A 15,469-nucleotide genomic window follows, 5' to 3' on the forward strand; every position below is an offset into this window, starting at 1 on the left:
AATATTGCAGTAAAAAAATACGTGCTTCGGCTCCTACGGGGTCTCCGTAAAAATCCCAGCGCGATTCGACACCGGAAGCAGCATGGATGGCAGTGCGGGACCTTACGACTAAAGATAAACCACGTGGTTTGTTAACCGGTCAGGAAAAATTTTTCTCCCACTTGTTTAATGAGGAAAAATGGAAACATCAGTCATTTATCCAGAATATTTGTATTTTAAACTAGTTTCTTGTTTATTTCTTGTTTATATAGTAATTTGATCGAGCAAATATTATGCTGTATATTTTTAATTGTTCATTGGTCATTAGGGGGTAGTCGCGGATAACAGTTGTGAGTTTGAGTTCCACCTGTAACACTGTCACATCTTCTCCCCTGTTTACAAACATTTGTTCCCGGTAATCCAGTTTCCAGAATATAGCTTTCAATGAAGCAACATCTCCAATTCGCCCGTAGTCTGAACGTGTCCCCAATGATAAACTGTCTTCACATCTGTCGTCCTTTTGTGCTTCCTGGAACACACCTCCGGCCATGCTGTGACCGTATCGTTTAAATGGTTATAGAAAATGGCTTTAACTTTGTGTAGTATGGTGGCTCTGCTGCCTCACAGTTGGCTTCGCCTCCCACTCTCTTTTTTGTGGGGGTGTGTATGTTATTGTGTGAGTGTGTGTTTTCTCTGATTTGCTGATAATATGTGTGTGTCCCTCTGACATCCGAATCAAGGTGTCCCCATGTACCAGGGCTCTTCAAATCTGGCCCCTCGATTCCAAATCCAAGCCAGTTCTTCCAGGCAGTTGGTTTAATAATTTCTGATTCTGATTGGCCAGAGGCTTCATACCCTGCTCACAAATAACAGAAGGGCTCAGACATTGTGGACCATGGTTTGAATTGCTCTGCCCTATATTGAAGAAACAGTTTGAAGATGAATGGTTGGATGGACAATACGTTTGTCACTCTATGCTTTGTCTCCCCCTACTGGAGAATAGGCGTTACTTGTCGAGCGGGCTGAACCGAGAAATTGGAATTTGCGTTATTGGTTGCAGTGCAGCATTAACATTATTACAATGGGAACCCGTTTGGATCCTGTTTCAAATGGTGATCAAAATGTGTATCTTGTAGGTAATCCATTGCAGGTTAAAAAGTCAGCATCGAGGTTTATAGAATACAGGAGGGGATAGTGATTCAGTACTGAGAGTACTAAGTATATTGGGACACCCTGCTGCCTAGTGAGAATGATGTTGGTTTGTGTGCACACAGATCACTGAAACATGTCAGGTGTGTGTGACTTAGTGGGTCAGGCCTTAGTGCCTGTGATCAGAAGGCCGTCGGTTGCAAACCCGTGTATGGAATAGTAGCTACATTTCTTTCTGGCTCTTCATCAAGGTTTAATTCTCTGAAAATTGCTCCAGGGACCCCAAATGGGCAGCCAGCCTTGTGGATGGACCCTGTTCACTCTCACCTCTAAATGTGTGTTGTCTTAAAAAAAAAAGAGAAAGAGAGCAATATTGGATATGCAAAACAAAAAAATACACATTCCAATGAATTTGTACACATAGCAAATAAAATTTAAATTATTATATAGTTGGACTTTTGTTGTCTGAGGGATGAACATCATCACCACCTTTATGAAAAACTACTGTCAGTTTTGGTAATGATTACATTATGCTTTAAAATTACAAACTTAAATTTAAAGGGCTCTGTTATCCTCAAATCAAAATGTTATTACAGACACACTATATACATTGATCCACCCCCCCCCCCCCCTAAACATAAGGGGGGGGGGCTGGAGTCTATCCCAGTCAGCACAGGGTACAAAACTGTCATGGCAGGGCAGACAAACATACATACTTAAATACCATTGGATGTCTTTGGACTTGAGGGAGGAAACAAGACCCAATGTCAAACAAAGGTTTGTTTCAACCAATCAGTTGAGTATAAAGAGTCACAGTCAAGAGTCCTCGACTGGTTGGTTGCTGGATGTAACAAAATCCTAGTCTGGAATTTTACTTTCTGGACGTGAAATTTTCACCTCTGGTGTTTCCTGGGATAGGCGTCCTACTCTCTTTGACCCTGGAGAGAGAGAGAAATGACACCTGTCTAGGCCTGGTTCTGGAGAAGAGAGACACACAAGCCGGAGGATGCTGAACTGTAGAAAACTCTCACAATGATTGATTGTATGTGGGATGGATTTACAGAAGAGGCATAACAATTCTCCAAATCCACAGTTTGGTTCAAATAAAAAAAAAAAAACAGTGTAAAACCTCTGGATTGTGTTAATCACCAGCAATCTGGAACGGTAAAGAAAGCTAGTATCCATCTTTAGCAAATGAAACTAGCCTAGCTTTTACTGCAGGAATGATCACTCACTGATTGGACCAAAAATAGTCATGTGATTCATGCCGCTGGAAGACAATGGAATAGTTATAATGTGAAATATTGACAAACATCCATCCATCCATTTTCCAAACCGCTTATCCTACTGGGTTGCGGGGGGTCCGGAGCCTATCCTAGCAATGGGCACGAGGCAGGGAACAACCCAGGATGGGGGGCCAGCCCATCGCAGGGCACACTCACACACGATTCACTCACACATGCACACCTACGGGCAATTTAGCAACACCAATTAGCCTCAGCATGTTTTTGGACTGTGGGGGGAAACCGGTGTACCCGGAGGAAACCCCACGACGACATGGGGAGACCATGCAAACTCCACACACATGTGACCCAGGCGGGGACTCGAAACCAGGTCCCAGAGGTGTGAGGCAGCAGTGCTAACCACTGCACCTCCATGCTGCCCCCTATTGACAAACATTTGTATCGCAATTTCTGTCTCCGTTCCAAAGCCATTACACTGTTAATTAACAGTCTCCTCATTGCTATGCATATGGGAAATGTTGATAGCATGTCAGCCAGTATCCTGGATCCACATTGCGATGCATTTTACTAAAATAACCAAAAAGCTAGCGCACGGTAACAAAGGAAATGGGGAAGAAGGAGGTATACAATTAATTACATTTGCATTTTGACTGCATAAAGGGTAAATTATAGCTACATCCTACCTCTGTTACCCTAAAAGAAATCAAACCTGCACATAGTAAGAGGAACATTAACATTATATTAAACCAGCTCCATTTTGTCCCATTCTCTTTAAATGTTCACCAAAATGGTTTGCGCAACATCGCCAATAATTATAGTTTGGATTTCTTAGTTGTTTTGCTCTCACTGAGTACAAATAACAGCATCTGAACACCTGCCAAATTCCCTGCTATAATTAGACCTGTAGTTGCCGTGGAGAAAGGCCTTCGCATCCTCAAGACAATTGGTGGCTTCAGTTTACATTCTCCACAACAGAGAAGAGGCAGAAGTGGTCTGGAAATGAAAACTAAACACATGGAAGTACAGAAAAATGGTCACACCCGTACCCTTGCATTTGTCTTAGCTGCAAATTAAGCCGCACGTTCACTCTTCAAAACGAACTACTTGATCAACGTTACTGGAGCAGATCAGCCGGTGTGTGGATGATGAAGCACAATTATGGATTTCCTCCCTTTGCCGGGTGAAGACTAAACAAATACAAGTACATTCTATAATCCTCAGAACTCGAAAATGCAGAAGATACAGGAGAGGAACAAATGGCCTGTCACTATGGGAATTAAGGAATGATGAATGGATTTTAAGAATCAAAATGAATGTTGTGTTTACGGAGGGGGAGGGGTTTGTTAGACGCAGCTCAATCATCCCCGATTCAGTGAGCATCTACAAGAATGTACTAATCGCTTTTCTTATATCTTTTCAGATACTTGGGTGAGAAGACTGTCAACCGCGAATCATTATGCAGCGTTATGTATTTAAAGGACTAACATTCGCTATAGCATGTGTGTGGCTGGAACCTGCCTGCTGATGTGCGCCTGCAAAGACAGTTGATCTGATCAACTTCTGTAAAATGTAGTCTGCTTTGAGTAGAAGCTCTGGGTAATACAATGTAACATTGTGTTAATGCACCACTTGTTTTTACATTTATCATAATTGATAATCACCGTATGGCGTTTTGACTGGAATATACTGGACGTCACCACAGTGTTACTTGTCTTTGAATAAATGCAAAGGTCATTTATCACAGGCTATGTTATCAAGCTGTTGAATCATTATACACTGTATCCATTTTCCTCATTCCCCTGCGATTTACATTTCAGTGTCTCTACTTACAAATCCTGCTGAGGCACTGGGTCCCTGTTCTTCTCCCGCTGTTACGGTCCCTCGGCACTATGAAACCCACATATCGATATCATACTCACATACCCTATAGATCAATACAACACTGTGTATGATTTAGCTGAATAATTCATTTGGACTGCATTTGTGAAGTGAAATCAAAAAGGATGCTGAGAGGGAGTGAGCAAGGAAAATAAAAGCTAAAAATATTCTAAAATGACTGACTTTTTCAGCAAGGAGCCAGTTAACATTAACAATCATACGGCTTGTCACTGATGCTGACATCTAGGGTGGCCAGATGTCCGCTTCTACGCCAGACAGTTTGGTCTGTTAGCTAGATGTCCACCATCCAGGGCAAGGTCCAGCTGCTGTGACAGCAGTAAAAATTAACGGACATTGGGTCGCTGGTCTGTCGCCGAATCCTGACACTGACTCACCTTGCAAACAAATGACGTGACGTTTCATCGGTGACTCCCGAGTCACCGCGAGAAAGGCTTTGCTACTCACATTAATGGTTGAACGCTTCACCCAAATGATTTTATTCATGGTGGATGCTCTCTTTCAAAATGCCTAAACGAAGAACTTGTTACAGTTCAGGCTGTTCCAAAGAATATACGTTCATTTCAGAGTAGGAAAGACAAATTCCATGCCTTCTGCGTGTTGATATAAGCGATACTCGGCTCTTTTCTGGTGCAGCATATTATTATTATTATTATTATTATTATTGAAAAATAAAAAGGTGTGTCTCATTTTTTACCAGCAGTGTTTCTTAGCCACCCCACCAGAATGTTTATGGTGGCCTTTGTTAGAGTCAGAGTCCAGCCTTGCAGCTCCTCACAGTATATAAGCACCATTAAGTCATGATGGGAGAAACACAATTGCCACACATGCGCACTGAGTAGGCTTAGCTGTGCTCTTTTGGTCGCTGCCTTGAATATCCCACCGGGGACCAATGAGAAGTTGTGCTACTCTGTGATTGACGACATGATAATCCCACCCATTAAGGGTGTAGCTACTAGGCAAAGCTCAGTCAGGTCACATGAATGCAGGAGGTTACATCATAGCTTATGAAGATGAAGTGTCTGTTCCACCAGTGTAACATAGCATGAAATTCATGCCCTTTTACTATACTTTAAAGGTGCCTGACTGTATTTCCGAGCCTCTGCATGTTTATGCAGTTACAGGGTTACTTTTATCTGCCGCCCTACTTTATTTGCGGACTTTGATCTCCCATCTCCCTCACCTTCCTCTGGGCAGGGCACAGCCATGGTACGGACGTTATGCTCTGAGTCATTGTGCTACCAGATGGCCAGTTCTGTAGCTCTTATGATTGGTTGTACCATCCCGTATCTGCTGGGTGGATATCAGCTTCCCCATCGCCGTGTCCAAGTCATTTCATTTCACGTGGTGGATGTCAGTGATCAAATCACATGGAGTTAGTTTGATTCTGATTCATGTGAGGTTTGCAGCAACTTGTTATGTAATGAACCATCACGCGTGGTCATGAAAGAGAGTTTATAATGTTAGCATGCCTGGGGGGGGGGGGGGGGGTTTCCTCCCCCACTTGGGAGATTTTGGTTGCATTGTCATCTGGCTTCCTTTCCTTCATTCATTTCTTTGTCTTTCCTTTTTTAAAAAATGTTAATTATTGATGTGGGGTAAATGATGCAGGAATGTATCACGACACACCCATATAAAGCACCTTGGGAGCGACTGTTGTGAAATGTATATAAAAATGAATTCAATTGAAAGTGAGCAGGATTACTTGCCTGGTCATTGCCTGGTTTTAAGTGCCTTCCTGCTGGCCACTTTATCGTTTGACATTGAGATCTTCCATCACTATTTGACCCTTAAGTCCTCAGGGCTGCTCCTTTGTCACACTTACATTTAGCTTCTTAGACGATTCATTTTTCCCGTGACTTTCAGGTCCTGCCAGTTTACACTCACAGGTGGGGTGATGCCGCCCTGCAGGTCTGGGCAGGGGATTTCGGGTGAATAGGTGGAGAACTTGCATGATTTGCTTTTCAGAGAGTCCAGATTCTCTTAGAAGTAAGTCAGTTCGTGAAATTTCTTCCCTACTCGATATCCCACGGTCAATTGTAAGTGGTATTATGGGAAATTGGAAGCATTTAGGAACAACAGAAACTCACCATGTAACATAACAGAGCGGGATCGCTGAGTGCTGAGGCTCATGCTGCATAGAAGCCCCCATCGCTCTTTAGACTCAATAACTGCAAGTTGCAAATTTCCTCTGACAAACTCTGTGCTGGAAGCTTCGAGGTATGAGCTTCCATGGCTAAGCACACGCATAAAAGCCTCACATCACCCAGCGCAATGCCAAGCGTCGGATGGAGTGGTGTGAAGCACACCGCCACTGGGCTCTGGAGCAGTGGAAACGTGTTCTGTGGAGTGATGAATCACGCTTCTCTGTCTGGAAGTCTGATGGATGAGTCTGGGTTTGGCAGATGCCAGGAGAACGTTACCTGCCTGACTGCACTGTGTTAACTGTGACGTTTGGTGGGGGAGGGATGGTATGGGGGTGTTTTTCAGGGGTGGGGCCCCTTAGTTCCAGTGAAGGGAACTTCTAATGCTTCAGAAAACCAAGACATTTTGAACAATTCTACGCTTCCAACTTTGTGGGAACAGATTGGGGGAGGAAGGCTCTTCTGTGTTCCAGCATGACTGTGCTCCAGTGCCCAAAGCAAGGTCCATAAAGACATGGCTGGGTGAGTTTGGTGTGGAAGAACTTGACTGGCCCACACAGAGCCCTGACCTCAACCCCATCGATCACCTTTGGGATGAACAAAAAACAGAGATTGTTAGCCAGGCCTTCGCATCCAACATCAGTGCCTGACCTCACAAATGCTCTACTGGATGAATGGGCAAAAATTCCCACAGACACACTCCAAAATCTTATGGAAAGCCTTCACAGAAGAGGCGCAGCTGTTATAGCTGCAAAGGGGGGACCAACTCCATATTGATGCCTATGGATTTAGAATGGGATGTCATAGAAGTTCCTTTAGGTGTTTTGGCCAGGTGTCACAATACTTTTACTCATATAGTGTGAGCATATATATATATAGACTTATGTATATATATATATATATATATATATATATATAGACACACACACACACACACACACACAATGTGAACATGCTACAATAACAGAAGCAAGCCTCGCAACCCCGCAATTGGCTGGTGACCTCTGACAGTGACGTGTGACAGCTTGGGTTAACGACTGTATCATCTTGCACGTGTGTGTGTGTGTATGTGGGGGGGGGGGTATTTTGCTAGCTTGTAGGTGTCACAGATGACTTAAGCTGATGCTGTTATTGCTTGCATTCGGTGGGCTCGGTCTCAATGGCATGACTTTCCAGGTTTCCATGACAACATGACATGACATCGCCCTGCCTTGGCTCTGGTCTCGTACTGACCTTATTCCTTTCCGTGTAGCGATGACCCATCACCCCCCCTTTTGTGCATGCCCTTCACACATGGGGGGGGGCGGGGTGGGACCCTAGGGAGGACATGTGTGGCTCTGCTGGGGAGTATGTGCACCTGTGTGTAATGCTTCTGCGACACCCAGTAGTAAATTATCAAAAAGATATCGAATGGGGGAGAATGTGGTTTATCATGTCAGTCTACCGGAACTGTCTATAGATTTTGGACTGTTGTGGCCATGTTGAATCCACACAGCACGCGATATTGCACTTGCAAAATGACAGAGACTGCAGGTTCACAGTTGCATAAAACACATTTTGAGATGGTGAAAAGGCATTTAGACATTTAATAGACAGTAACAATAAATAATCGACAACAATAAACAGTAGCGGACAAAAGAGGGGAAAGCATTCAACAGAATGCAGTACTAACGGCTCAGCGTGGACGAGGTGTATTTTGCAGTGTTGACTAAACTCCCATGCTTAGTGTAACAGCCCTGCTCCACTGCTTGTTGCACTCGTGCTCCTCAGCGTTCCCACGGGCTACTGCTCTGTCGCTCGCTCGTCCCGCTGCTTGTACACCTTGCAAAGGTTCCTCTACCCTGTGCGACCCTGCATCTTTTCTGCAACATTGGCCCTTGACTAGCTAAAGCACCCGTGAGATGGGATCTCCAGCCAGGCCCTGCGCAGCAAGCTCTTCCAGGCTCGGCGAACGTGCCTCGTTTGTGACTGCTAAGCTGCCTTCTTGGCTGTTCTCTCGTTTTCATGTGCATCTGAGTGGGCATGGCAAGGAAGATTATAATTAGTAAAGAGGGTGTCACTCCTTACATGATCCCACTGGTTTATTCACCTGCACGCTCAGTATTTGTCTGCAGGAACCCATGTGATGACCGACTAGTAGAACAACAGGGAAGGTGGAGTATGAATTGGGGTACATTTTCTCCTCAGTTTTACACCTTTTACATTTTACTGCGAAACAATTTTGCGCATGTTAAATTGCAGCGCTTAATTTACCGTTTACTTAATTTGTACTAAATTGCAATCTATTTTTTTCATTATGTCACTTAGCCTTGCAGTTACAGCCAACCCAACCCCCGAACATAATCGAGTTTGGCAGCAGTGATTTCGAGGGATTCATTATTTGAAAAGGATAGGAGTGGGGGCGGAGGGGGGGTCAACCACTGGGTATGGGGGACTTTGAATTCTCGGGGGGGCTCTTAGGGGAGGTCGCACGTTATCAGCTGTCAGAGCCTCTAGGAGTGCGCCGGCTTCAACTGCGCATGCGTAGGAAGAGGTGGCGGAGGAGAGCGAGCGAGAGAGAGGGGAAGAAGGAGGCTGATAATTACAAACATGGTAAATACAAAACATTTACGTTTAATTTTTTTGTGTTTCGGAAGTTTACATTTAGGCACCACACCTAGCGTCTTAAGCCCGTTATATAGACTTTGAACATGAACGCCGTGTTTTGCGGGGGGTAGGGTGAAGTTCCTTGCAGCTGGCTTCCTCGTATGAATTCATTGAGCTAGCGTGTTAGCTACCGCTGCTAGCCGGGTAGTTGAAGTCGGAATAAGGTAGGAGCCGGTAGCTATGAGGGCACGCAGCGTCGCCGCTCAGGGGGACCCGGCCGCGGCAGGCATGCGCACTGCGAGACCGCGGATTGACGCGGCCTACGTGCGTCTAGCCGGGAAGTGGCTCTGGGGCGGACGCACCACGTACGGTTACATTGTAACGCAGCGCCGTGGCTGTTCGTTAGTTATACAGATATTCTTTGCCGGTGGGTCTTTTATTTGACGTTGACATCCGTAAAAAGAGACACTGCAGCTGTCAGTGTTTTCTTTCTTTCTTAAAATATAATTGACTAGTTAATAATAAAAATGCAATGGCCAGCAAGTCTCCTTTACTGACAGTAAAACGTCAGCCGGGATCTCGGCCGACTGCTGGGATTCACATTGATTTAAAGAGCTGATGACAAGCAGATGCGCTGGGAGAGGAGCCCTATAACTAACCTGTGGCCTGTAATATGGAGCGGGGTTACTGGCTTATCGGGGTAATTTGTCAGACTTAAGGTAACACAGTTTAAATGGACTTCATATTCGTTCACTTACATTTTGGCCAGACTACCTTAAATCCGACAGGTTACCCCGATAAGCCAGTAACCCCGCTTGGTAGTACAGGCTACAGGTATAATGGCCTGGTTACTGGCCGGCGTCTGCCATCATGCCTGACAGCGGCCTTCTGCCTGTTCTGCAGTCTGTCTAGCTTTGTGTAGCAACTGTCTGTAGACTTTGGACTAATGTAGGCAATTTTGAATTCACTCAACAATATTGCACTACCAGATTAAATGGCAACATTTTGGGATTTGGGGATGATTCTGCATATACTGGATGGAGGTGTATTTTGTGCAGTGTGGACTGATTTCTTCCACTTGTGTGTCTCCCGCAGAACAAGCTGAAATCCTCACAGAAGGATAAAGTTCGCCAGTTCATGATCTTCACGCAGTCCACGGAAAAGACAGCTTTGAGTTGCCTGTCGCAGAATGACTGGAAATTAGATGTTGCCACAGACAATTTTTTCCAAAACCCAGAACTGTACTTGCAAAGTCTAAAGGGGGTTTTGGATAGAAAAAAGTTAGAACAGCTCTACAACAGATACAGAGGTAAGTAGGCGACACAGGTGACCAAACAATCTGCCATTCAGCAAGCCTAATTCAGACATAATCTTACTGAACGTATCTACATGAACATACAAATGGCTGGAATTGGTCCAGTGCTGCATAAGTCAAGTCATGTTTACTTGATATGATTCTCCACTGAACCTAGTGATCATTAATTTACAATGCAAAGGTGTCCTTTTCACAGAAGGAAAGCATTTGGGTTTATTTCAGGAGGAAGCATCCATGCATCTTTTAATCATTTATCCCAGTCAAGGTTTGGGGGGGGGGGATTCTGGAGCCTATCCCAGGTAGCATAAGGCACAGTGCTGGAGTGTACCCTAGAAGGGATGCCAGTCCTTCGCAGGGCACATACCCACTCATCTACTGTGGGCCATTTACAGATAGGGATTATCCTATCGGCATGTCTGCGGGCTGTGGGAGGACGCCTGTGCCTTAGTGTGGGGGTTGGGGGGCAGGCATGTAGTGTCCACACACAGAGCCAAGGCAGGATGTGAAACCCCCAAACTTGGAGGCGTGAGGCCGCCATGCTACCCATTGTACCATAATAAGGAAATGGTCCCTTGCAGATTGTCAGCAAATGCTTCACGCCATTTAATTCATTTAAATTTAATATGATCAAATAACACTGGAATGTCATTTAATCTAGGAAAACATTAATTATATAATAGATTTACGTTGTTGGTGGTAGGGAGTATATACTAACCTTGTGCATGTACATGTGGGTGAAGCGCACTTGTTTTCACACGACTGAGTGAGAAAATTATATATAACTTCAAGCCTATTCTTTCAATATACATTTGATTTCTGTTGGCCTACTTAGTCAATTTCCATAGGCACATATATATCATTTATGCATATTTTACTGCTTATGTGTGTTAGGATTTGTGTAAACTCTGTAGTAGATTTTCTGTTGAGTGTTTGACGGGGTGTCAGATGGATAGGGCGGTGACAGGGTTACTCGTACAGTTGTAGTTTCACATACCTGTAGTAATTGAATCAAGTGTGAAATGTTTCATCTTTTGTTATTGCTTGCTGATTAACTTAAATATTTTAACATTGAAAACAAATGACCACACACAGCTGTCAAAAATATTTCATTTCACAAACTTGTTTCATCTTTCAATTCAATCTTAGCACTGTAACAAAATGCAAAATGTAGTGGCCAACACAATTATGGGTCATGTTAGTACACATGACTGTTCATTATTTTTACATTTACCCTGCAAAAGATCCTTAAAGGTTGTGTCATTTAGGTTGAAATGTTCTGGCCTGGAAAGTTTCCTGTTACACTGAAGATTCTCTCAACAGGTACAAAGAAAGCTGGTATAGCAAGGTGCTTGTAGGAAAGTTGTACCGCCTCATGAAAGCTGGTTTGATTTCCTTTACAGTAAAGCCAAAGGGTTGGCATCCTCTGCAAAATATGGTCAAGTCAGGTTACCATGCCAAGCTTTGGGAACTGGTGAGAGACTAGCTGGACTTTTCATGTAGGGTTAGCGGTGTTTTTTTGGTTGGGCACTGCAGTCAGTATAGCCAGAACTGAATTTTGGTAGGAGATACTCAACATCTCCTGTGAGAAGATCCATCACGGTACACAAAATGACATTTAAGTTATGTTCTCCATTTGTGACACTTCAAATGTTGCATTCTTTCATTTTGAATAGCACGATATTTTTATAACAATAATACAACATATACCATTTATATTAAAATGTTTATATGTAATTCATATGAAATATTAAGCTGTGTTAAGTTTCATCTACATCATGTGTATGAATTTATCTGAATTCAGTTCCATTTTAATTTAACTTCCTTAAATTTAAATCAAAGATGCAGTTCTGCATCCTGTTTTCAATAACAATTCAAATTCAGTTCAAATTCATGAATCAAATTGGAATTTCAGGGACATTGTAAATTGAGTTCTGAATGGTGCAAAACAGTGCTTCACATCTGCTTTCAGAGGGCTGCTGTCTGTCTAGTGTATGGGGGTGCAGTGTGTGACTTAGCACGTAGTGCCTATGATCAGAAGGTGGCTGGACCAAATCCCTGAGCTGGCAGAGTGATTTTATTGTGGGGCCATTCTCGGGCCCTTGAGCAAGGCCCCCAGTCGTTCCAGGGATTGTATGACCCTCACGCGGGGTGATGGCAAGGTAACTGATCGGGCGACTTTTCTGTCTCTCTGCCGGCAGACCCTCACGACGACAATAAGATCGGGATTGACGGGATCCAGCAGTTCTGCGACGACCTGGGCCTAGACCCGGCGAGTATCAGCGTGCTCCTTATCGCCTGGAAGTTCCGGGCGGCTACACAGTGCGAGTTTTCTAAGCAGGAGTTCATAGACGGCATGGCTGGCCAGGGGTGAGCACACAGTGCAATGAGATCGGCCATGTTAAACTGAATGCCAAATTTTGTTGACACATTGTTGCCAAGTGTGTGTGCAGGGCTTTGCATTGTGACATCACAAAGGTATATTACTTCCCTTTATAAAAGTATGTTGGCGTTTTCAGTTTATTACACATAATGAAGCACTGGCTAATTTTATTTATTTATTATTTTTACCCAGGTGTGACAGTATAGAGAAATTAAAAGCACAGTTGCCAAAAATGGAACAAGAGCTGAAGGACCAAGGGAAATTTAAAGATTTTTACCAGTTTACATTTAACTTTGCAAAGAATCCAGGACAAAAAGGTCTAGGTATGTACAGGTTTTCTGCTCTGTCATCTTGAGGCCATGGACCTCCAGGTGGATTTAACCGATAAATATATTTTTATTCCCATGACTAATGAGTGGTCGGAAAGTGGTTGGATAGTATATATTTGTAGGGACACTTTCTTAATGCTCGTATGTTTTGCAGATTTAGAAATGGCAATTGCATATTGGAATTTAGTACTGGCTGGAAGGTTCAAATTCCTAGACCTTTGGAACACATTTTTATTGGTAAGTCAATTTTTTTTATATAGTTTGAAGCATTTTCTGCATTGTTGTCAAGCACCGAAGAATAAACCATGTTGTGAATTTCCCTGATTGCTAAATGATTTTTTAAATTTGTAATCCAGTTTAGTTAAAATATCATTTTGGTTTTGATGGTCATTAATAAAATAGACTTAAATATGTGATTTATTTTCCTCAAGGATTTCACAGTGAATACTATGTTTTTAACAATATTCTTTAAACATATAAACGTACTAGGACGTCTAAGCATTGTTGTAAAACGATGTTTTGTTGTTCAACAGTATTTTCCTTTCTTTTGCTTTTGACTTGCGGATTACGGATGTTTTGAATTGCTGGGCTCATCTGGAAACAAACATTTTGCTCCATGTTCCCTTTCTACCCAGGAACACCATAAACGATCCATACCGAAAGATACCTGGAACCTTCTGTTAGATTTCAGCACAATGATAACTGATGACATGTCCAATTATGATGAGGAAGGTGTGTTTTCTTTGTCAGCTGTTCTCATTTACCGTTTTCATTTCCCCCCATTTGCATATAACTGGAATGAGGTTACAACATAAAATGTGATGCTGAACATAACAACAGAATGGGATTGTACCAAACTGAGCACTCAGGCATGTAGCTGGTTAATGTCCTCTAGTGTGGCATTTCCAAACTCAGTCTTTGGGGACCCCCAGAGAGTCTGCATTTTTGCTCCTTCCAAGCTCCCAGCCAGTGAAGACACACCTCTACCAAGTATTCAGTAGTCTTGATTGGCCGAGAGCTGGGAGAGATCAATAATATGCACTGGCTGGGTGTCTCCAAGGACTTGTTTCAAAAACATTGCTCTAGTGTATTCTGAAGACAGTTAAACAGGATTATTTTAAAGTCTTCCAGGAGCTGGCTACAGACCACCAGTCTGGCTGTAACCGGCACTCTCCCCATCCCTTCCAGGAGCGTGGCCTGTCCTTATCGACGATTTTGTGGAGTTTGCACGGCCGCAGGTCGGGACAAAAAGCACGACGGTGTAGCGCTGCCACATCCTTCAAGAACACTGTACATACTTTGTACAAATAATAATAATAATAATAAAAAAGAAACCGCCGCAGAGAAGCTGGTGAGTGATTGGCTGGGGACCGGAAGGCACCACCAGCGATCCCATCTTACCGACTGCCCGGATCAAGATGGGTTGTGAACACGACGCAGAGGACACGTCTCTTCAGTTACCTAGGGGCAGTCTGGACGTTTAGACTTTAGGGCATTCTTTCCTGGTGTCTCCAGTTGTCTGGGGTCCGCTCCCTGTGGTGGAACACCCCTTTCCCAGTGTTGCGGTCATGCCCACGTATGAACAGCAGTGGGGGGGGGAGGGGGGGCGTGGGGCGGGGTCTGTTAATGAATGTCAACGTAGTTTCTTTTTAATACTCAGAGTACGTTCTTGCTTTCCCTTTCTTGTGTTTTAACAAACCTTTCGGGTGACAGGCCAGTACAGAATATCGATTTGTAATATCGTTTGCAACTTGTCATTCCAGATTGACATGAAGAATTGTGAGTCTGAGGCATTCAGTTTTATTTTGACATATCTAAAAGTGACTTTATGGCTGTGTTTGTTGCTGTACCATAATTTGTGCTCGTCTGAACCCTAAGTTTTTGTAAACGCTTTTGTAACTAAAGGTAATATCGTGTTTCAGTTTAACTTGGTATGTACAAAAAAAAAAGGAATTTGTATCTATTAGGATATTAAGTCTACTACAGATGACATCAGCACACTGTTTTAATACAGTGTCTGCTGTTAAATGCACAAAACTGAAACAGCGCCAATGGAACGGAGGCAGTGCATCGAGCAGTCTAAAGCCAGCGTGTCCGCAGGAGACGGTGCAAACATGCTGCCTCTAAGTTCTTTTTAAATGTTTTTCAAGTTTTATGAAAAATGAATAAAACTTGGTTAAGTCAATTCTTTGTTTCCATTTGTGCTAATGGCGACTAGCTAATTCAAAGGACGTGGTCCGTTTCTTCACTTAGCAATTTGTGCCCCAATCAACATGAGCATCAGTACCATAGATAAATGTTTGGTCATTGAAACCGGTGCATGTTTCCCTGTTGTTAATACAGTAATCTGATTTTTTCCCCCCTTGTACCAGAGAGGTACGCCAAACAGCAGCAGAAATGGACTATAGTTAAATCATCATAAGTAGACTCATCTTCAACTTTTTATT

The 15,469-nt window shown here is 43.4% G+C and overlaps 1 protein-coding gene across 1 annotated transcript; it reads left to right on the forward strand.

Moving 5' to 3' along the window:
• Positions 1 to 8,890: 8,890 nt before the first annotated feature.
• On the forward strand, positions 8,891 to 15,207 carry dcun1d1 (DCN1, defective in cullin neddylation 1, domain containing 1 (S. cerevisiae)). The gene is made up of 7 exons (XM_048988764.1): positions 8,891 to 9,004; positions 10,094 to 10,307; positions 12,512 to 12,680; positions 12,886 to 13,016; positions 13,177 to 13,259; positions 13,658 to 13,754; positions 14,211 to 15,207. The coding sequence occupies exons 1-7, from the start codon at positions 9,002 to 9,004 to the stop codon at positions 14,285 to 14,287; spliced, it is 774 nt and encodes a 257-aa protein (XP_048844721.1). The 5' UTR covers positions 8,891 to 9,001; the 3' UTR covers positions 14,288 to 15,207.
• Positions 15,208 to 15,469: the final 262 nt, after the last annotated feature.

Source organism: Brienomyrus brachyistius, chromosome 21 (genome assembly GCF_023856365.1).
Source record: "Brienomyrus brachyistius isolate T26 chromosome 21, BBRACH_0.4, whole genome shotgun sequence".
In the NCBI taxonomy this organism is placed as follows: domain Eukaryota; kingdom Metazoa; phylum Chordata; class Actinopteri; order Osteoglossiformes; family Mormyridae; genus Brienomyrus; species Brienomyrus brachyistius.